Source organism: Alnus glutinosa, chromosome 12 (genome assembly GCF_958979055.1).
Source record: "Alnus glutinosa chromosome 12, dhAlnGlut1.1, whole genome shotgun sequence".
Classification (NCBI taxonomy): Eukaryota; Viridiplantae; Streptophyta; class Magnoliopsida; order Fagales; family Betulaceae; genus Alnus; species Alnus glutinosa.
Window position 1 is genome coordinate 20,421,473 of NC_084897.1, and position 23,970 is coordinate 20,445,442.

Here is a 23,970-nt window from a genome sequence, read left to right on the forward strand (position 1 = left end):
TCTTTTCTTTTGTGGATGAACGCAAAGGTACTATCTATTTTGTTGTTAAATTTTATTGATAAACATTCTGATCTAATTGATTTGGGGTCATATGAAAATATTTCATAGGTAGGGAGAGTAGTTTTATTACACCTAAGATAGGTTTAGATTACGTAAAAAAAAAAAAATATATATATATATATATATATATATATATATATATATTTGGAGATTTATATACAATTGAAAGTTGTTATTGGATTGAACTTTCTAAATTATCTTAGAATGTTATGACTTTACTTTTATTATGTTGTAAATTCATAGATTTATTACATTTTGCAAAATTTAGAGGTAAAAGTTACTTTGTTGTGGTTGGAATTAGCAAATTACGATACCATTAGAAAATATTGTAGTGTATCATGTAAATTACAATGAGTAATGTTATATACCACATTTTTATTTCACAATGATAATATAACAGCTTAAATTAACCCTTGATTTTTCTTTTTAATAAAAAAAATTAATCCAATGGTTAGTTAGGGTTGCTAGATCATCATTGTAGGATAAAAATGTGATATATATCATTATTAGTTCTCTTTCTATACTTTTCAACCATTTCTTCATCTCATCATATTCAGTACGAAAAATCCCTTTCTCTGGCAAGGCAAAATTGATTTTAGAAAATAATTTTAGAAAATAATTCCATGGTATATAATCATAATAACAATTTAAAATGGTAATTCATCAATGTCTTCTATTCTCCATTTTCACCAATTGCAAATGAATTGTTGTTGATTCAAAGTAAACTCAAATACATGTATTTTTCCATCTATGATTAGATGGGCTAGGTTGTTTGATTAATTATCAAATTTGGCTGCCCACCGTCTTGCGAAGGAAGGTCTTTATCTTAGTGAGAAAGGGGTTTTCATTGAGGAAATTCCTCATTGTATTGCTGATATTATTTTTGTTGAGCGTTGTGGTTAAATCGTTTCTTATATATAAAATCTGCTCCACTACTTTTAAAAAAAATAGAATTATCAAATTTAGGAATTTTTATATTATTCCTTTGAAAGTTAATTAATGTTCTAACTAGATAATTTTATTTATCCACTAACTCAAAACAAATGTGAAACTAATATATTTGATCATATCTGGGATATGAGATTAGAAGTTCCCCAATCATTTGACCAAAAAAAAAAGAATCCATTTCAATACTATGTGAAGTATAATTAGTTCAAGCTTATTCACTATGATACAATTAAACCTCCGGCCACATTTCTGTTTCCGAATGAATTGTAATAAAATACAATAAAAAAGAAAGAGCAAAATCTTGGGAAAATGTTCTTTACATCTTGCAGCTTCATTATATATTTTATTGTACAACAAAAGAAGAAGACAGAGAATAAAAGTATACATGATTAAGAAGTTTCCTCATCTCTTGCACCACTTGGGGAACCAGGAACAAATGGAACAAAACCCCGTCCACCAAACACTGGTCTCATGCATTTGTCGTCAAATTTTCTCCACCAGTAATGAACAGTCCTAGTGGGGTTGCTTATTAGCAACCTCAGGCTATTCTTGCGGCGTGGTGGAGTATTGGGCTGCTCACTTGGATCGCAGTTTTCAAGGAATGATATGTTCAACTCTTCTAAGCTTGGAAGGTCGGTTGCGTCTGAGATTGCAGGTTTTGCATTGCGCAACAGCATTGCTTTTACAAGTGGCTTTGTTATGGAACCAAACACCTGTTTTGAGACAAAGAAAAAGACAGTCTCATATGACGAAGAAGAAGGTGAAAAGTTCAATAGGTAGTTCCAAAAATATGCATAAAACTAAAAGGAGTTCAATCATGAGTACTCTTATAATCATTATCTCTTGTCCTCAACTCTTATTGTTTTCTGGGGTTTCAAGCATAAGAGGAAAGGAGAATAAACAAGTCCAATGTGCCAAACAGAGCCAAGGACTTATGGGTTAAATATATAATGCTACTAGTGCTACAAGCAACATTCTACTTAGAGCGGACTTTAAAGCAATGAAATTAGATTACAGAAAGGACAAGAAAACATACCACAGTACTAAATAAAACAACAATTATAGTGCTGGTGATCATTAGTGCACTATCTGCCGTTGATGTCTTGTCGGAATTTGCAAACTGCATGTAATTGCACAAGTCAATATCTGCCCAAGAACTTATTTTAAAATGTTTTAGACTTGAAATAACAGCAACTTGCCTCGTTATAAGACAAGGCAATGGTCACTGCACCTCTCATAAGGCCTGCCCACCATATTATAAACTGATATTTCAAAAAGTTAGCACAGTTTGAGTTTTGAACTAGAATCAATAGCAAATATCTAAGTGCTTAAGCACCTGCCGGTATTACCTGTTGTCGAAACTCAATCTTTGTACTCTCTCTTTTCTTCATGCAATTTGTTATATTGGAAATGGGGAACACAAATGCTGCTCTTCCAACCAATACCAATGCAAGCAATGTTGAACTTACAGCAACTGAAGTTCCTACACTGAAGCAAAGAGTATAATACCAATTAGACATGACATTTAACATTACAATGCGAACCACAGGAAAAGCCAGTATAAAAGGCAGTATATATCTCTTGTATTCTCTAAGAGTGATGATGGCAATAGTTAAAATACATTTAATCATCAGCACATTTTTATGGCAGTGGCAACCTGCAGGACACCTTATATCTAAATGTGGTAAATCTCATTTCATTTCATCTGGTACAATATTCCAACTGCCAATTTACCCATGAGCTCTATAATCTGAAGGAGAAAAGTAGTAAATTTACCTTGCATTGCTGCTTTTCCATTTGTCAATGTCCAAGGCATCCATACCGACATACAGAAATATAAAAGTTTCTGCAATGAATGAAATTGTTGCAAATGCATGCCTGAAATCATAAAATCATTTGCAATTTAGGATCTTTCAGCAGAATTCATTTTTCAAATGAAACCCACTAATAATCATTGGCTTAACTACCCAACTCAGTAATTATTGAATGAGGATCAAAATTGCGAGAACCTTAACCCACCCAAGATTATGACCCGGGAGTGAAAATCAAAGCTTGCCACCAACTGCTTTTTCTTTCTAGCATATCTATGTCAAACTGATAGATTACGCTCTTTTGCTGTCAAAATGTTCTTTGCAGGTGCTCTCTAGACCTTCTTTTGCACTCTTATGCACAATATATTAACAGTGATTTTTTTACTTTATCTTTTTGTGCTTATTGAAGAGTTTGAGCCTATAAGTGAGGGGGGCATTAGAATCTTAATTAGATTATTAAATTCACAATTTCCTGCTAGTTTAAACTTTTGGAATAAGTGATGATTTAACATGATATCACTTGACATTTAGGCATTGCGATGTGACGTGATTCCTGATGAGGATGTCAAGTGTTTGAGTGGGGGAGATTGTTAAACCCAAGGAAAGTTAAGTCCCGCATTGGTTGGGTGGATTATCATGGTGTTACCTAAGTGTCAAGTCTCACATTGGTTCCTTACTAGGCGATGCTAAACTTTATAAGTGTTTCTAGCGAGCTCTATTAGTTCTTTTAGAGTAATAAAGTAGATGGGAACTTTCCCCGAACTGTGACATTCAAGGTTTCTAAAAGTCCTATGAATAAACTTTTACAATATATAGGAATGGTCTTAGTTGAAATAACAACTTTAAACAAATCTATACAATATTTTCATACGTACATTCCCCTAAGGTCCGATCCTCTCATATTTCTTAACTTTCAAGTTTCAATAAATCCTACATATATTTTCCACTGTCTTCCTAAATTCTACATATAATAGTATCAGATTGATCACAAGTAAGCCAAATTTTTTCATGTATGCTGGGAATATGCAACCATGGACACCTTAAATGACATTTTCTCTCCACCCAAAGTGACAGATAGAAGATGTGAACATATAGTAATGTGCAATAGGAGGCGCCTCTCCTTTAGGCATTATCAGACTTCGTGTCTGCACAATTAACAGATGTGATAGGAGCTGCTCAATAATGTAACCACCCCACAATTCCAATTTTTTTGACAACAATCTCTTTATAGTATGATACATCTCCAAAAAGTAAACCAGATAAAAGTTGCTCTTACTTGGTCGTTATCCGTGAGCTTTCTGTAACATTGTGCCACGTGTAGTGAGACATGACAATGCCACAGAAGAATATTGTCAAGATCCCACTTAAATTTAAAAGCTGCAGAAAAGAAAAAAGGAATTAATTCCTTAATTTCAAATAAAACACCAAAGCAATGGATCCACAGTCACTGAACACTGTTTTGGCCAAATTATTTTCCAGTGAGCAAAAGGTTATCCAAGTTCTTCCATTTTGTTTATATCAGAATCACCCTGTTTCTAAAATCAGATCATATCATTTCTTTTCCATTTAAGTTGTCAAATTCAATTTCCTTGAGCAACAGTGTGTTGAACTATAGCTATCTCAAGTATGTAAAATATGATATGACATGAAAACATAAGAGATTTCACATTGTCCGGCCATGTGTTCTATATTTACATTCAGTAAGTGTAATTTATTTTGTTCCAATTGAAAGTCCAAACAGCCAAAACTAATATGACTAATGTCAACTAGGAATGCATTACAAGATACAATATGATTGACTTCTGATGCACTGGCAAAGCTATCAAAGGAGATGGAATAATAAGTATAAACCATTGTGTCAATGGGAACAGAACTTTCCTACATAAATTGATCCTAAGTTTGTTTTCACTGTTCAATAACTTGCTACAAAAAAATTCATCAAAAAAAAAGCATGACTTTTTGGTACCTCAGCCAGCATGTATGACAAATAAGCCATAAGCATCATGAGTGCAACTTCACGATCTGTGGAATGCCTGTGGTAGAAGAACAATAATGTCAGGGTACACCAAGGCTTACATACTTAGAGGTCACTTAACCATTTAAGGATGCAAAACCCAATAAATAAAAATTGTGATCATGCAAGACTAATTGACTAAAGCAATAATATATGTGGTCCACTATTGAAACTGGTTGATTTCCAGATAGGCTAGACTACAGGATTCCTTGTTCATCATTTATCTTGTTTTAGGACATGGATTCTATTAAATCTTTGGCCATATTGTCTTTTAACACAATCTCTCTAGCTACATCATTTTTTCCCCTCCATTTTTCCTTGCAGCACCTTCAATTTATCTGATTGCCCCTTCTCACCAGTTGTATTCCCTTATCCTTTTTTCCACCTAGCCCTCTGCCTCTGTCTATGTTCCAATTCTTAATATTCTTCCATTGTGTGCAAATCATGTAGCTTCTCCCTAAATGAATATGATTACAAGCTTTTTTTTTTAAAAAAAAAAAAGAAGAAGAAGAAGAAGAAGAAGAAGATGTGAATGCCTAAAGAAACACTAAAACCCATATGAGTATAGAGGTACACGAATTGCCTAGGTTACAGACTGATGTTGTATAGCTCGGTTAAAAGTTGGAAATTTATGTGACTCAACCATGTCTAGGAAAGACATACTTCCATCCATCAATTAACACTTCAGTTACTTTGCTTTTTATATGACTAAGTATAACTAGAGTTGGAAATTTATATGACTCAAAACACTTTTCTTGTTTTCAGACTCATTTTTTCTAACTTGATATTGAAATTTGTTGAAGATGGCTTGAGTTTATGCTGCCAGGTTAAGTGATGAGGTAATAGCTAGCCACATTTCTTGACCATGCCTCTGGCTTTCCCTCTTTGAAGGGCTTCCTTCTCATTGGCTGAGTTTGTGGTAACATTGGAGCTGACTTTTGCTTGTGATGGTAGTCTCTTGCCACGTTTTTTAAAATGCATGGTTTGATTATCGCAAACAAACCAGTAGCAACAATAAATGCTGTAAACTAAGAGCGATAATGCATTTGCTTGTACCTTCCGAAGTAAAGTGTCTTAATGATATACGCACTTATAAGACCTGCCTGAAAGATTACCACAGAGCAATTTAGAAGGTACAGAAACACCCAAGTCCCTATAAACAGTGCATTAAAATCTTAGAAGATATATGAACACCAGCTTCCAATAAACAGTGCAAAAATTTAGCAAGCCCATAAGACACCAAATGTAAGACTAATTTGACAGCCAGTTGCAAATGAATGAGCTCAAAGGACTAAACAGGGAAATACTTAAATGAGCTGCAATGCTGGTGATTCCATCATAATGGTTGTTGATATAAACAAATGACGAAATTCTTTGCTACTTTGAAAAATAGATTTGCAATAGTAGAGTTGTAACCCCCAGACAAAAATTTTGAAAAAGAAAGAAAAAATGAAGCATCACTTTAAAACTATCTGTAGAATTCGTCACTGTGACTCTTAACACAACTGTAGAAATCTAAAATTCAGCTTCAGTGTATCTATGATAGGAAGGACAATATCTTTTTCATGTGAAAGGAAACAAGTCCAAGACAAGCCCTCAGGCATACAGCACTATGTAACATTTTAGAAAAACTCTTGACTGCAAGGTTCAAATTGCTGCGATAATATTGGGCCAGACCAATGAAAAAAAATGGGTGGGCTCATCCAACTGTTAAGCTGTAAATTATAGAATTTTTAGGACCTTGAGGACAAGGTCCACCTAAAGAAGGGCGGAATGTTACATGGCTACATATATGCATTGGATAGACTTCATGCAGCTGAGGGACTCTATTTGGTGCAGCATAAGAATTCTACTCAACTTGGAGTTAGTTTCCACTAGAATAAGAGATGTAATATCTCAGTAAGACTTTAGGATTTCTATCTATTATAATCCTTATCATATCAGCTACCTTTGTATCCATCTTTATCATTATCGTGTAACCACTTATTTAAGTGGAGGAGTTGATTAACGAAAGTATGAGAAGCTAATTACTCAACTATTCTAGTTGATTGGGAGGTCAGGGTCCCTTGAACTACTCCAAACTAAGGAGGCCTATGATTCCTCAAATTATCCTACGAAAAATCTATGCTCTTGTTGATTTTTCATCCCACGTTATGTAGGCAGGTAACAGACTCTTAACACGACTGTTGAAATCTGAAATTTAGCTTCACTGTACCTATGATAGGAAGGAAAATATCTTTTTCATGTGAAAGGAAACAAGTCCAAGACAAGGCCTCAGGCATACAGATACTATGTAACATTTTCTCTTGATGCTTTACGAACCAGTTCAACTTTTTCATGTTTGCTTGTTAATGACACATAATGTACAGCAACTAAAACAACCGAAAAAATAAAAGACAAAAATGAAGAGACAAAAACTTACTGCTATACCAAGAGCAGTACTGGTCAAGAAAAGGTAAAGAAAGGTCCCCAACAATTTTAATGCTGTAAAAGGATCAATGTTCTCGACGTCAAGTGATTGGACTGCATTGAAAAGCACAATAGAGGTGGCATCATTCACCACTCCCTCACCGAATACAATACTGTAAAGTAAGGGTGTTTCATCTTGACTGAGAACCTTTAACATAAGAAAAATTCATGGATTAATGGCACATGTTAATAACCTCATATAAATTAGTATTACGACCGAAATTGTCAGCTGTACCTGCAGCGTGCAAACTGAATCAGTTGCTGACAATATGGCACCAATAGCTGCACATGCAAGAAGAAGAAATGGTCAGTAAGTATAAAAGAACAATAGAAAGCACCATATGAAAAAAAAAAAAATTAGACATTATTTAGTCACCTAGGTAATCTTGTATATCCAGGTCTGTCACACCAATTCTTCTAAAGATTAAATAGGCACCTAGAAAGTTTCGAAAGGCAAAAATGTTAGAGTTAAACGTTGTCTTGAGTGAAATAATAATAATAATAATAATAATAATAATAATAATAATATCATCATGACAAATATGTGTATAAGACAAAATACCTGTATCAAACTTGACAAAAAGCAAATAGTGGAAGTGGATGGATGATTGCAGAGCTTACCTAGTGATATAATGCAGAACGAAATTACTGTGCCAAAGACTCCAAACAAAAATATTGTTGAGAAATTCTTGAAAAATTGCTTTTTCTTGACCTGAAAACTGGAAACAGATCAAGAACCAATATCAATGTATGCTAGTGTAAGAGTCAGCACATGTTTTAGAAAGAGGACGTTTTGAGAAAATAAAAACAAAACCAAGATTAAAAATTAATTTTCACGAAAATTGCAAGGACACAGCATAGCAGAAACATCAAAACATCAAGATTGGTAATTTAAATTTAAGTGAAAAAAACCATCTATAAGATCTAATAATTTGTTCATAGTTATTTCCAAAGCAGAATTTTGAACCCACGTCATATCATATAACATCTCCTTTTCCTGCATTGCTTGGAATTGGAGTGCCTACATTAAAAAAATCAACAGTCGAGTAGTGTCTAACATCTTCTATATTAGATATTGGGACTAAGTTATTCACAGAACCCAAATCCTATCCACAAAGTATATATCTAAAGTACAGGCAAAACACAATTCCATGATCCATCCAATACAATTCTGGGGAACCAAACACAAATCACATAGAGAAAGAGAGAGAGAGAGAGAGAGAGATGAAGAGGTCATACCCGGCATTGAAAATGATTGGGGGAAGCAAATAAAGGAAGAACAAGTCCTCACTAAAGACTAGTATTTGCGAACTCTGGAATTTGCTGATCAACAACACCACCACTCCAGCGCACAAGCCCTATATCAGACCACACATTCAGCCACTAGCCAGAAACAAGAAGACACAATAACTGTCACAAAATCAATCATGTAAACACAATTCCAAGTACCAGAAGAAGGGCGGTGATCGATTCGTTAGCCCAGCGGTGCTCTTCCAGGAGATGACCGATAACGATACAAGCGCAGAGGAGGGCAAAGAAAACGGTGAGCGCAATGATGGTGCTAGTGCTCAGGAATGAAGAAGAAGATGATGATGCTTCGACCGGGAACAGAACTGGTATGGTTTCGAGCACAGCCATTTCTGGGATTCTGCGGCTGGATTTGGCATTCACAATATGGGTTTGGAGAGTTGGAAACGGAAGCAGCCTAGGATTGGACCATGAAACTAAAGTCTGCTGCTATTTATTTCTGAGCTCTCTCCACTTCCATTTAAGGTTGTAGTGGAGGGAAGAATGGTAGTTGGTACGAGTCAGGGGTATAAGATGACGACAACCGCTCGTAAAGTTTGCTCGACTTTCGGTTAAACTCGATTCGTTCTTTACAGTTCTTACAACAACCTTATAACAAGCTGACATGGCTGATAATATTTTATTATTTTTTTGTTTTATTTTCATTTTTTTTTTGTAAAAAAATAATAAAATATTACCAGCCACGTCAGCTTGTTGTGGGACTGTTGTGAGAAATGAGTGTATGAATCATTTCTCTTTGTATAAACTCGACTGAAAATACTATTTGCACTTCAGGTGCACAACAGAGATACAACACCTGCTCACATGAGGGTGGGTCTCACACATTGGGACCCACCCCAATATGAGAGGGTATTGTGTTCCTGTTGTGTACTTAAAATGCAAATAACAAGCTCCAAACTCGACATGATTGAAAAAGCTTACGTAAACTTGTATAATTTTTTTTTTACATTTTTTTTTTCAAATTTCAATATTCACATTTTTTTTATTATTATGTTTACATTTAGAAAGAACGAGATATTTGGCAACAATAGAGCTAACTTTCTTCTCAACTGAAAGAACGATAATGTAGATTTTTAAAAAAAAAAAAAAATTTCACTATAAAAAATTTAAAATTTTGATTATTATTTTTAGCTCAATGATTTAGATTTCTTAATATTAGAATTTACCATCTCTAGAGGACTTTCAATTTCTTTATTTTTTTGAATCAATACATTCTGTTATTTTGTACTTTGAATACTACATCGATAAGGTCTAAACTATTTGATTAAACATAATTATTAAAACTTAAAGAATCATATCTTAAATTGCTCTAAATAATCTTAAAAACCGTGATCCAAGCATGTCCTTCTAACCCAATTTGTGGCAGCCAGGAGTAACCTTTTTACATGTGGAATTTCTAGCATGGAACTTTAATAATTAGATAAAAATAAAATAAATTATTGAGTAAACGCGTCATTATATATTATACCTCTGGTTTATGATTTTGTATTTTTATTTAAATTTTTTTCTTTTGCAATTTTCAATTGAATCATTCCGTGTATTTTTCCTTCAATTTAGTAACGTCAGTCAATGCCACGTAACATTTTTGCCACATCTAATTAAAATTTTATTTTCTTAAAGAACAAATTCAAAAAAGAAAATTAAAATCTAGAAACTTTAAAATATAAAAAATTCAATCTTAAAAACAAAAAAGAAAGGCTGGCTAATCCACCCCTGCTACCACAAAGGGAGAAGAGGCACCCCCACCCCTGGGTGGTGGATGGAGCAGCCGGCCATCCCAATTTGTTGGGGGTGGCCGCCCCTCTTTTTGTAAAAAAAGTATATATATATATATTACTTTATTTTATTTTATTTTATATTTTAACATGTTAGTAAAATATATATATATATATATTTAGTCCAACGTGGAAAAACCTCTGATGTGGCATTGACCAGCACTATTAAATTGGATAAAAAAAAAAACGCGCAGAAGAATCTAATTGAAAATGATTAAAAAAAAAAAAAAAACTTAAGCTATCAATTTTAAGATTAAAAAACTGAGAGAACAATTTATAATGAGACATGATAGGCATACATCTTCAGTACATGTCTTTATTAAATTAATCATTTGATCTATAGACTCTAAGTAATCTATATGTACATTAAGTGTCCATAAAAAATAAAGTATCTTTTAAAATCACAATTAGACGTATGATTGATCAAACGATGATTTTGATTAAATGATGATTTTGTTTTTTTGTAGACACTTAATGCACATATAAAATTACTTGTGGGCCTTAAAAATTCGAAAGTTAATTTAAAAAATAAATATATATAAAAAAAATATAAAAATATCATTTCTCATCTCGAGGGCGTCTATTCAAAAATTTATTTCATATTTACCATTAATAATTAGTCTCTTTTTTTTTTTTTTGTTCCATTAATAATTACTTACCAAAACAAACTTGTCCCTTAAAAATAAGGGGGTCGTAAAATGTTCCATTGGTTTTGCATTACCCGATTCTAGCCTTTTCTTACGACATGACTCACGTGATAAGTCACGTCTGTTTGGCCGTTAGTTGGCGTTCACATGCTTTAAACATTTGGAAGTCTTTTCTCTTAAAAAAAAATAAAATAAAATAAATATTTGGAAGTCTTTTCTCTTAAAAAAAAAATAAAATAAAATAAATATTTGGAAGTCTTTTGACTCGTCACTCATGAGTCGTCGTGGCATAATCAGCTTAAGATATTGTCCCCGGAGGACGTGCATCAGAGTCTCACGTACAGATACCATTTTGAAACCAGAGACGTGGCATATTTATTTCTCAAAGGGCCCACCTTCATTAGGTAGAACATCACAATTTGTCAATTTCTCTGTCACACTCTAATTTAAACGAGTCGTTTTCATTCTTATCTCTGAAAGCGCTCTCTTCAACTTTCTGTAGAATCTTCATTGATTTATTGTTTGTTTGCTTGTTTGGGAGGTTTCTTTATTTTGGAAAATTATTTCTACATGATATAAAGATAAAAATTATTTCTATATTTTAAGGATATTTTGTGATTTTATATTGTTTGTTAATATATTTATGGGACAGAAATTTCTTACAAATTTTTAAAAAATTTCATACAACCCAAATATAAAATTGACACGTGTCCCTTGGCATGTGACAATCACATGTTGTTTTAATAGCATGTGTTTCTCACATATTTTTTTAATAGTATTAATAAAAAAACATATGAGAATCACATGTTTAAAGGATACATGTCAATTTCTTACAAACCGTTTTGTAGAAAATTTATATCCATTCTTTGTAACTTTTTTATGCTTCTTCTCATACATATATAAATAAAGGGATAATTGCACCGTTGGTCCCTGTGGTATGCCATAATTATTTTTTACTCCGTATGGTTTAAAAAGTTCATGTGAGGTCCCTGTGGTATACCATAATTATTTTTCACTCCTTATGGTTTAAAAAGTTCATGGGAGATCCTTGTGCTATGCAATAATTACAAATCGATCCCTAGCGTCAAATTTTGTTAAATTTTTTAACAGATTCCGTCAAATGCCATGTCAGCGCCACGTGTCTATCTTAATAAAAAATATAAATTTATTAAAAAATAAATAAATATACTTATTTTAAAAAAAAAAAATTCAAAAAAAATTCAAAAAAAAAGCAGCAAGGGGTGGCTGGCCACCCCCAGTGGCCGGGGGTGGCCATCGGGCCACCCCCAGTGGCCGGGGGTGGCCATCGGGCCACCCCTGGATCTTTAAGGGGTGGCTGCGTGCCACCCCTTGCTTCCCGTTTTTCTTTATCTTTTTTCAAAAAAAAAAAAGTATTTTTATTTATTTTTTTAATAAATTTATATTTTTTTTATTAAGATGGATGGCGACACGTCAAAATGGTGGACGGAAAATCGACCTAGGGAGTAAAACGTAATTATTGCATAGCACAGGGACCTCCCATAAACTTTTTAAACCATAGGGAGTGAAAAATAATTATGGCATACCACAGGGACCAACGATCCAATTATCCCATAAATAAATGAAAAAACTTCACTTATACGGTAATTTTCAATCTTCCATTACTTTCGTAAAAAAAGTACTAAAACTTTAAAAAATGTCAATTTATAATATTCATCTTTTAAAAAGTTTTTTAATTTTAATCCTCCGTTAGAATTTTCTGTTAAATCAAGTTAAAAGTTTTAAAATAATTTTTTTTTTTCTTTTAAGGAAAAAAAATGCAAATACAGAGATTAACGAAGATTATAGCTCAGTGATAGGCAAATACAGGATGCTAGGACAACGGACGAACTTCAATAATTCATATTTGATGTATTTGGTAGTCAAATCTAATCAAGATCAGAAAATTTTCTAGAAAACTATTTATAAGGGGACTTTCATTAATATAATAATAAAAAAAATGCAGCCTAAATGCAAAAAGCTCTATTAAAAAAAAAAAAAGATGAATGGATATATGTGGACATAGTCAAACCAAATCATCTATGACTTTAAAAGGATTTTTTTTTTTTTTTTTTAATCTTTTTTGTTTTTTCAGAAAAGATACAAACCATATCGGCTAGATATGAAGTGCATTGATTTCTTATTAATGAAAAGAAAAGTACTATCGTGGAACCCAGTGCGAGCCGGCATTCAATATTTCAATGATCGATGTATGTGAGAAGTGGGAACACGCTAATGCTATGATTGTTTCGGTGAAAAGATAGTTTTTGTCCCAAAATATTTTTAGGAAAGATAATTTTTTAATAAATATTTGTTGAAATTATTTTTTAACATTTGACTCGTATAAAAAATTATAAATATTTTTTTTATATTTTTATTTAACCATATTAATTTATAAAAATTAAATTTTATTCACAACATAAAAAATATTAATGTAAAATTATATATATATATATATATATATATTTTTTTTTTTTTTTTTATATTTGGTGGATACGGATTCCAGTAAAAGTAGTTGGAATCTGGCGATTTATACAGGATTCCGGCGAAGTTCTAGGCGGATACTAGCCAGACAGCCTGGAATTTGGCCAAATTCGGGTCGGTTTGGCTGGAACATAATTTTTAGATTCCGATACGGACTAGTGCCAAAATCTGGCTTGTTGGAATTCGGCGATAGTCGATTGCTTGAAGATAAAGGTCGACTGCGTTGTTTAAAATATGGTCGATTGTGTCTGCCATCTAAGGAAAATAATTTACACTTTTAAAAAACGTAAATCATTTTCTGAAATTTACTAATCATTTTTAGTCAAACGGAAATTATTTTTCAGTTGACCATTATTTTTGCCCTTATCAAACATCGAAAGATAACAAAATTATTTTTCAAAAACCATTTTACGCCGAAACAAACAGAGCATAATTTCAATAACAGTTTTCTTTTGTAATATCTCATGCCATTTGTACTTTTAATTTTTTTAATAAATATATCATTTGTATTTTAATTCGTCCTTCCTTATTCTGGTCTTGGAGCTCTTTTTTTTTTTTTTTTTTTTCTTTTTTTTGTTATCGGGGTATACAATTTTGAGTAATTCTAATTTCTACATGTCATATAAATGTCAATCAAGTGTCTATTAAATAATGAGGTGACTTTTAAAATCACCATTGGACATGTAATTGATCAAATGATAAATTTGATAAAATGGTGATTTTAAAAGCCACCTCATTATTTGATGGACATTTATATGACATGTAGAATTACTCTAAAATTTCAGTTCACTGTGCCATAAAAACTCCAAATTTTAAAGAACATTACTTAATGAGTAATTCTATATGTGATATAAATATCCATCAAATAATGTGGTGACTTTTAAAATCACCATTGAGCGTGTGATTTATCGAATGGTGATTTTAAAAGCCACCTCATTATTTGATAGACACTTGATTGACATTTATATCACAAGTAAAATTACTCTTACTTAATGCATTGTCTTTTCAAATAAAAAGTTATCATTTTTTTTTTTTTTTTTTTTTTTTTTATAGTTAAATACTTTTGACCCCTTGATGTAGCATTTTTTTTTTTAAAAAAAATTATGTAGGTTTCAATTTGTATAATAGATAATACTTCGCTTATGACTAAAAGTTGAGATGGCGGAAGTTCACGTCAATACTTCTAAAAAAAGACACTTGCCCCTATGCTTCATTTAAAAAAAAGAAAAAGAAAAATCATTTTTGGTGAAAAAAGGGTGGCTCCTATGAGAAAAATGAGGTGGCCAGCTACCCCCATGGCATATGGTGGTGGTTTGGCCACCCCCACAAGGCCAAAAAAAAAAAGCATTCTTAGGGTTTTGGCCATTGGGGGTTGTTTCGACTAAACGGGAGTGGCTCAAGGCCTTTGCGAGTGGCTTCGGCCACCCCTAGACCAACCATGGGGTGGCTCAAGCCGCTCAATTATCTTCATTTTTTTTTTCAAAAAATTATTTATTTATTTATTTATGTTTTTAAATTTTTACTTTTCTAGTTTTTTAATTTTTAATGACACGTAGGGACGTGTGTTTGTTTTTAGGGGTATTAGCGTAAACTTTAATCAATTTTTGGACAGAAGTTTGACTAAGGCACCATATTCATTTTTAGCCATAAGCGAAGTACTATTTATGATACAAAATAAAAATAAAAAAGTGGGAAAAAAGAAAAAAAAAAAAGAAAGAAAGAAGTTGATAAACTGCATAGGTCAAAAAAGTATTTAACCATTTTTTTTTTAAAAAATAGTCTTCTTGATTAAAAATCAAATAAAACAAACAGGAAAAAAAAAATGACTTTCCAAAGAAACTAAAAGACAAGTGAAAAATTTGTTAAGATTGTATTAATTAACTTTTTGAGATGTTTTGTGTCATTTTGTTACAATTTTTTTGTTAATTTATTTTTTAAATTTATCATTAAATCTGTGAAATATGATCTGGAAAAAAAATAAAAAATAGAAAATCTCTCAGCCTTTTACGGCAGATAAGATATTGAAACCTTGGAAAAGGAAGTAATTGACTAGATGGAGACACCGAGATAGTAGTTGAATTTTCCCTGGCCTCGTGATTGGCACGGGCCTCCTCGAAAGTTCACTGGAAAACTAACGTCTATGAATCTGACGCAATCTGCGGCGAGAAGCCCAAGCACGGAGATGAAAAAGTTAAAAAGGTTGAAGAAGTTAGGTAGCAGATTGGCCTGAGGCTATGAAGTCACGTGCTCACTTGCTTTCTTCCTGTTTCTCAACTTCTCTAACTAATAAGAAAATACATATTTTTGTTGGTATTTCACTTGAGTGCTGAGCGGACGCAAGTTTGACGTGTGAATTTGAAATAGGTTTAGAGTTGAAAAGTATGATTTATTTAATTAAATTAAGATTGACCAATAAAATTTTATGAGTAATGATTCAATGCCATTCAAAGATACAATTTTTTACCATCTTACCTATGTGGAAAGGTGGTCCCCCACTATTTTTTGAGTTTTTTTATTTTTTAAAAATAAATTAAGGTGGGGGACCACCTTGCCACATAGGCAAGGTGGTGAAAAGTTGTATATTTAAGTGGTAGTGAATCATTACTCAAATTTTATACCGATGCTTTGAAACGACATGATCCGATCCTGACATTATCACTAACAATTTTGTTTTATGATTTGCTAACCCGAAACAAAATTAGAAAGTCAAAGTTGAGGTGCTTAACACGTTTAATTAAACGGGTTGAGTTAGAGTTAACCTATATAATTTTATATTTATGATTCAATATAACCCCAATCCGACATGTAAACATGAATTGTCACCCGGCCCTAAAAGCATCTCCAACGATGTTATGTAAATTTTTTTTTTCGATTGTCATATTTTTTGTCATACTTTTCAAAAGATCATATTTGTTTTTTCTAGTGGTCATATTTTCTCAACGCTCGTATTTTTTTCCTAATGATTATATTTTTTTCAACGGTCATATTTTGCCAACGGTTTTTATTTTTCCGACGTGCGTATTTTTCAATGGTAATGTGTTTCCTATGGTCATGAAAGAAACAATAAAATAAAGGAAGAATGAATAAAATATTTGAGCTTTTTGCTACGGTGATTGCCCCGCTATTGCTAATTACTGTAGCAAAAAAAGTGTTTTACATATGCCCGAGAAAAACTTATGGAAGTGATTTTTAACCTTAAATTAATTATGAGTAATGCTATTTGGTAGATTGTTATATAATTAAAATAATGTGATAGTAAAAACAAGTCCTTTGGATCAAAATGACTTGTAAAAGAAAAAATTAATAGCTGATATTCACTTACACGTCATTCCAATCGTATAATAATTATATAATAGTCTATTAAATAGCATTTTTTTATTAACTAATATTATACGGATGCTCTATAAATATACCCTGGAATATTTTAAGGAAAAAAAAATGCAAAATCAAATCACGGGTTTATCAGATTTGCCTTTAGCTTCACGTAGTATCAAAATAAATTTAACAATCCACAAGGCATGTGGTATGCCAAAAAATAATTTATTTCTTACAGTCAAAATTATATTTACTCAATTAATAAATTCTGATGATATGACACATCAGTTAATAAAATTATAGTGTGTCATATTTAAGTCAGTGTGACACTAATGAAATATGTTAAGTCAGTGAATAAAATTTAACTATAGAAAGTAAATTGTTTTAATACCACGTGAAGTTAATTGCAAAGCAGGTAAACTACTTTTATATTTTTTTCCTAATTTTAAGTGTTAGACTTAGCTAAACCTTAGAAGCTAGCAAAACTTGCATACACGTGCTATACTGAAAATATTCGGTATTTTGATATAAATAAGTTCATAGCTGGTACATATAAACGTGCTTGGTACAAAAAATGCACCAAATTGGGATCTAGGGATAACATAATTTAGCTGTCCACGTTTTGGCACTTCAAGATCTTATAGCAGATCTTGAAACTTGGAGGAGGATCTTCTCCACCAGAACGGTCTACTTGTGCCAGCCAGCCATGTGATCATGTAATCCAAGATCATACACGTATATGCAAGCTCATCCGCACATGCGTGTAAATGTTGGTTTTAAGGAAATAAAAAAGAAAAAGAAAAAACAGAGAATGTCTCTTTTTCTTTGTTTGGATGTTCATCAAGTAATGTTCACTGAGATATTGCATATATCATGTATGAAGTTATGCATGATATAGTACAATGGTCCTGAATAAATCAACACAGGCTATCAATCCTTCTTATTTAATGCTAAATCTTCCCTGCTTTGGTTATTTTAATCCTTTTTTTTTGGGGGGGGGGGGGGGGGATTTTTTAGTGTATAGTAAATCATTTCCATTAAATCGACAAAAAAAAAAAGAGGGGGAAAAACCAAGAAATTCAATTTATGCTCCAATCATTAGCAAAGCAGAAAATATGCTACTATAGGCCTACGATTCTAATCTGATTGACTAAATGCACTTATCGTACATTAATCGGAAGCTTTCAGCCCATTTGCAGCTCTGGCTGAAAGCGAAAAAGGCCCATTTTAAGCCATTGATTAGGAGAACCTGTTCTATCACAGGAAGGATAAGCCCATGGAAATCGTATAATGTTTTAGATAAATAATGTTACTTTTCACATTCATTTCATACTGGCTGATATGGCATGTTTTCAATAACTTTTCATGTCAGAGACAGTAACTCAAAACAAGACACATCAATCAGTGTGAAATGAGTGTGATAAATAAGTGTGAAGTATAACCGGCGAAGGGAACCCGGGCAGGCACCGTTAAATTTGTTAAGTCAATTGGAAGCACTTGAACGCGCGGTCTGTAATTGAAACTGAGTCATGGTTCTTCTGCATGCATTAATAATAAAGGCAAGTCATAGTTCGAGTTGAAAAACCTTTTGGTTTTTAGGTTTTCCGCCCTATTCGCTTTCATAATTGTTATAAAAACTCTTACGATGGAACTAAGAAGGAGATTAACTAGAAAGTGGAAAGAAAGCTTTTGATCTTTGAGATTTAGGTAACCAATAAGAACAATCAGATAAATATTAGGGAGTCAAGAAATTGAAAGAATTGAATTCTGCTCAAAATTTCAAAGATTGAAGAGAAATCAACTGATACAATCTCAAAATAATTTACAGAGATTTGATTCCACAGACCTGCTTATTGAATCATTGGGTCGCATGCCTAGAGAATTGCTAGTGATACAGCAGCAGACCGAAGCTTCACTCCATCATCATCCCATTTAGACTGTGGGGCAGTTGCTCCAGCAATAATTGCCTGTAAATGACAAGAAGACATCATAATTTTCACGTCAAATCAGAATCCTAAGTTTTATGGGTAAGTTCTTCATGGGAATAGAGATCTATAGAGTCAATTAACTACCAGGCCAAATTGACTCACATGATATCTATCACAAGGCACTAGAGTAACATTTGGTATGCAGAATAACTAGCTTTTATTAAAAATGGAAGAAGGTAGAATGAAAGAGTTTTGGAATAGCCATTCTCACGGTCCATGAGGGAATGACTAGCCATTCCTCAATTTGAAAGGAGTCATTCTCTCTTGGACTATGAGAATGGCTATTTCAAGTATTAGAGTATATGTATACTTTAACACCAAGGCTATTTTGTTCTTAATTAGGCTATTCCTTTTTCCTAATGGAATAACTATTCCGCGTACCAAACGTATCCTTAGGTCTTACTATATACCTGACAAACTTTTTGACAAACAAGTATTTAAACACTATAAAATATAGTAACGGACCTTTCCACTATTAACAGCAGCTACTAGGGCTACATGCTGTTCATCTCTACTAAACTCATAGAAGTAGTAAGTCCTGAAATATATACCAAACATCAAACATTAGGAAATAAAAAATTGTGAATAGAGCATGTATACAGCGCTTCGAAGAAATTGTCTGTATTTGGTGTCCCAACTGCTTTAAAATAATGAGCCATTATTGTAATACATTTGGATTTCCAAGCAATGTCTATCCTATAATTGCTAATAACAGTACGGTTGGGGGAAGGTGATTGTGGGAGAACGATATTCTTTCACTGAAAGAAAAAGAAAAAAAAAAGGGTTTGGTTTTCCTTCTTAAGGCACTTCACTTTGATAGCAATAGAAACCATTATTTTATAGCGGCCTTGCCATCACCTCGAAAATAAACTTTACCTGAGACCTTCCTCTTCCTTTATTTTTATAGTTCTTGCAGAGTGTAAATTGGACCCACCTGCAAATGCAGCATGAGTAGAATTAAAAACCAATGCTAGAGATGGCAGAGGAAGATAAGAAGATGTCCTAGTTGTTCCCATATGATAGTTCTTGGGGTTTTTTTTTCGGGGGGGGGGGGGGTACATGATATACCTGGAACAAAAATTTTTGCAGCCGCCTTCAAAGAACCTAAATCAGTAATGTCTTTGGCCTGTTCAGGTCAGCAAATATCAAACAAGTTTTCAGGTCAGCAAATGTGTTTCATGACGGTATAATGAAAATCTTATACTTCAAAAGCCTGATTGACATGAACAACATGGTCTTTAAACCAAGACACAAAGATATGCATAAAGATATTGCTGAATTTCGGTCTTGCAGATAGGAAGCCAAAATGGTAATAAGAGTGTTATTGTCATTAATGTGACAATTAAAACCCCTCAATACTCTTGTTTTCGCACAAAGCACACACACAAACAAAGTATTAAATATGTGTGTGTATATATATATAAGCAATCACCTTCTACTTTTTCAGTCCATCACACCTCACTTAATTTGTTGCTATTTAGCACTGGTTTTATGTGGCTTACATTTATTACAGAAAAAATAGGAGAAGTCTCCACTATAACAATCCATAAGTATTTATTCTATTTGATCCAATTGAGTAATAAAGCTCTATGGATAAATTTATATTGTAGAAGTATTGAAACTTCATGACTGTCATTACCAATACCTCTAAAAAGGTGATCTTGAGTTGATTGGTTGGGCGAATGACCACACTCAAAACTTCAGATCTACATCAAACAATAAGACAAATAAAAATCAATATATACATACAATACTAAGTATGACAAATACAGTTGGCAAAAACAATTATAGTACACCCATTATGTTTAGGGTGTGAAGTTGCTCATTTGCCTGTGACGTATCTGGGTCTTCCATTGGGGGCTCCCTACAAGTCTATTCGTATCTGGGATGGAGTTATTGAGAAGGTTGATAAACGATTGGCTAGATGGAAAAGGTTATACCTCTCTAAGGGAGGGAGAGTGACCCTTATCAAGAGTACGCTCTCTAACTTGCCTACGTACTACATGTCTTTGTTCCCTATACCGGTGAGTGTTGCTTCTCGCATTGAGAAGTTGCAACGCGACTTTCTTTGGGGTGGTATGGGTGATGATTTTAAATACCATCTGGTGAGTTGGGAGAAGGTTTGTAATCCTATCTCGAAGGGGGGGCTGGGCATTAGAAAGTTGGTTCAGTTCAATCGAGCATTACTAGGTAAATGGTTATGGCGCTATGGTTTGGATAGAGATGCTTGGTGGAGAGTTGCGGTGGATTCCAAATATGGTAGTTTGTGGGGTGGGTGGTGCTCCCGAGAGGTGACTGGGGCGTTTGGAGTAGGTTTGTGGAAATTTATTAGGAAAGGATGGGAGAAATTCTCCAATCTACTTAGATTCGAAGTGGGGGATGGGAGCAGGATTAGATTCTGGCATGACTTGTGGTGTGGGGATTCGATTTTGAAAGAAGTGTTTCCTGATTTCTTTGGCATTGCTCGGGTGAAGGATGCGTCAGTGGCTGATAATATGGAGAGATTGGGTGGGTCCATTCGGTGGAACGTGAGCTTTGTTAGAGAGGCTCATGATTGGGAAGTCGATGTTTTTGCCTCTTTCTTCCAGGTTCTGGGCGACACAAAGGAGAACGTTGAGAGGGCAGATTGTCTCAAATGGGTTCCGTCCAAGAAAGGTGTGTTCGGGGTGAAGTCATATTTTGGTTCTATGATGGGTTCTGGAGGTACATGGTTCCCATGGAAGTGTGTGTGGCGGTCTCAGGCACCCACGAGGGCAGCTTTCTTCGCGTGGTCTGCAGCTCTAGGCAGGATTCTTACCTTGGACAATCTTAGGAAGAGGCATATTATTATTGTGGACAGATGCTGTCTTTGTAAGAGGGATGGGGAATCAGTGGACCATATTCTTCTGCATTGCGATCTAGCATCTTCTCTTTGGAACAACATTTTCTCCCGCTTTGGTATTTCGTGGGTCATGCCTAGGAGTGTGCTTGACTTAGTTGCTTGCTGGTGGAAGTATGGGAGTTCTGGGAGTGCTACTACTTGGAAGATGGTGCCTATTTGCCTTTTTTGGTGTATTTGGAGAGAGAGAAACCTTAGGCATTTTGAGGACCTAGAGAGCTCCCTAGAGGAGGTGATAGAGTTATTTTTCCATACCTTGTATGTCTGGTCGATGGCTTATCTGTACCCTTTATCTATCAGCTTTGCTGAATTTCTTGCTTCTTTTTCGCTTTCTAGTTAGGTGTTTCCTGTTGTATACTTCTAGTGTACGTAGGGGCGCCTTACGCTTTCAATAAAACTATCATTACTTATCAAAAAAAAAAAAAAATATTTTCATTATCCCTCTTATTTTTTTGGGTGAATATTATGATCCTTCTGTAAAGTTTATTAGTACACAACCTTCACAAAAGTAGTTGATTTTTTATTTTTTATTTAATCTTCATTCATAAATAAAGAATGTAAAAGCAAACAATATGCAGGCTAGGGAAGCAAAAGCTATCATGCAACTTGTCCTATTGAAAATAAATAAATAAATATATTAAACCATCTTTTTTTCTTTTTTCTTCCTGAGCTAATATATTAAACCATCTAAGAGAAGGGAGCTTATATGAAATCATATACCCATCTGGTGATGCAAATCTTGCCGCAAAAGTCTTAGGCTTTACCTTGTCTCCATAAAGAGACAATCCAGCACTGTAATCCTACAACATTGATCATTATAACCAGTAGATTAACAAAAAATTAATTCATGAGAAAGACAATAGTTGGACTTTAATATACTCCCAAACAAGAGATCAATTTCAAAATCAATACAATGAGTCTTTCAGCATCGGTCTTTAAAGCTTAAGAATCAAAAGTGACCAATGCTATGATGAAAACAGATGACCACTAAACATATTATTGTAAGAGCATGCATTTAGAAAGAGTGAAAGTCAGATAGAAAAATATAAAAATCAAACTAATTTCATACAATAAAAATTGATCAGAGTTTCTTTTCATTGAGAAAGAAGTGGCAGAATTCCATTAAGCAACCAAATATATACAGCTGCCCCTGGTGTTTATCTCCTTATCAATTACAATTCACAACTCATAACTCCCCAAACCACACAATTCAGACAATTTAATACTATTGAAAAATATGTGACTCGCATATAATTTTCTCATCCTATTGTTTATTAATTCACCACTTATCTCAAAAGCTTAAACTGATAGGTTATGAATAATATTTAATCATTTAATTTATATGCTAATTAACACTCTCCATAGAATATTTAATTGAAATGAGATGTAAATGATGAACAAAAGGTGTGAACTCAAGATTTTTACTCTTATACAAAGTTAAATCACCAGTTATCCCAAAAGTTTAAGCCGATAATTTATACATGAATTTAATCATTTAATTTATATTCTTTCGTTACATCATTACCGTCAAATTAGCACCTTGATTTGAATGCTGTTTACAAGTGCATGCATTCCATAACATTAAAGAACATAATAAATCCTCTTCAGCTCTTCCTAAGTTATATATGTACAAGAAGAAAAAAAATGTGTGATAAAAGTACCTCGGGCTCCGTGATGTCCTCAAACTGTGGCGGCACCCGAATGGCGAACCCAGCACCATAGAACTGGAACCAAGACTTCGTGTTTGCAATGCCGGAAAGAGCCGGCTTCGGAGGCAGCGAAGGTTCAGCTGAAGAATGGGCAAGTGGGCATGCTGGGGTCAAGGAAATGATGAAAAGCGAAGTGGTTTTGAGGAGAAAGTGCCTCTTGGAAGCTGCGGGTTTGGGAGCGGTGAGAGAAGTGGGTTTGGTGGTGGCAGGGTTGGGGTTGGGGTTTTGGGGAGGGTTCGGTGGGTGTGGAGAGAGGGAGAGAATGGCCATGAGAGAATGGAATGGTATTCATGGCCGGTGATAAATGGACGGAGGGAGATAATGTGGGACATGGACTAGTTTTTCTTTGTTATGTGAGGATTAGAGGGTAGCTTTGGGAATTTGAGAAAAATAGGAGGTTGTTTTAGTCATTTCAGTCAACTCTTCTGTTGTTCATATTTTTTAGGCAAATATCATTTCTTGAGTTGTCACAAAATTTTTATAAAATATTTAAAATTACTTTTACATTGATGGTGCATTAGATTACTTTTTTGAGAAATTTTACTT

The 23,970-nt window shown here is 33.6% G+C and overlaps 2 protein-coding genes across 3 annotated transcripts; both read right to left on the bottom strand.

Moving 5' to 3' along the window:
• Window positions 1-1,179: 1,179 nt before the first annotated feature.
• Window positions 1,180-9,092, bottom strand: LOC133851982 (sodium/hydrogen exchanger 1-like). Its single transcript, XM_062288622.1, has 14 exons — window positions 8,752-9,092; window positions 8,542-8,660; window positions 7,924-8,021; window positions 7,679-7,738; window positions 7,538-7,584; window positions 7,256-7,450; window positions 5,890-5,936; window positions 4,786-4,852; window positions 4,096-4,196; window positions 2,785-2,886; window positions 2,358-2,496; window positions 2,208-2,270; window positions 2,045-2,128; window positions 1,180-1,721 (listed from the first exon to the last, which is right to left on the bottom strand). The coding sequence occupies exons 1-14, from the start codon at window positions 8,938-8,940 to the stop codon at window positions 1,398-1,400; spliced, it is 1,635 nt and encodes a 544-aa protein (XP_062144606.1). The 5' UTR covers window positions 8,941-9,092; the 3' UTR covers window positions 1,180-1,397.
• Window positions 9,093-17,919: 8,827 nt separating this feature from the next.
• Window positions 17,920-23,725, bottom strand: LOC133851101 (uncharacterized). 2 transcript variants are annotated; one of them, XM_062287410.1, is made up of 8 exons: window positions 23,377-23,725; window positions 22,436-22,515; window positions 20,483-20,543; window positions 19,906-19,963; window positions 19,714-19,771; window positions 19,303-19,375; window positions 18,696-18,816; window positions 17,920-18,387 (listed from the first exon to the last, which is right to left on the bottom strand). In XM_062287410.1, the coding sequence occupies exons 1-7, from the start codon at window positions 23,692-23,694 to the stop codon at window positions 18,724-18,726; spliced, it is 741 nt and encodes a 246-aa protein (XP_062143394.1). In that variant the 5' UTR covers window positions 23,695-23,725; the 3' UTR covers window positions 17,920-18,387; window positions 18,696-18,723. The 2 variants fall into 2 exon arrangements, with proteins under 2 accessions (XP_062143394.1, XP_062143392.1); XM_062287408.1 differs by lacking the exon at window positions 17,920-18,387 and having other exon boundaries at window positions 18,552-18,816.
• Between the last annotated feature and the right edge of the window lie 245 nt (window positions 23,726-23,970).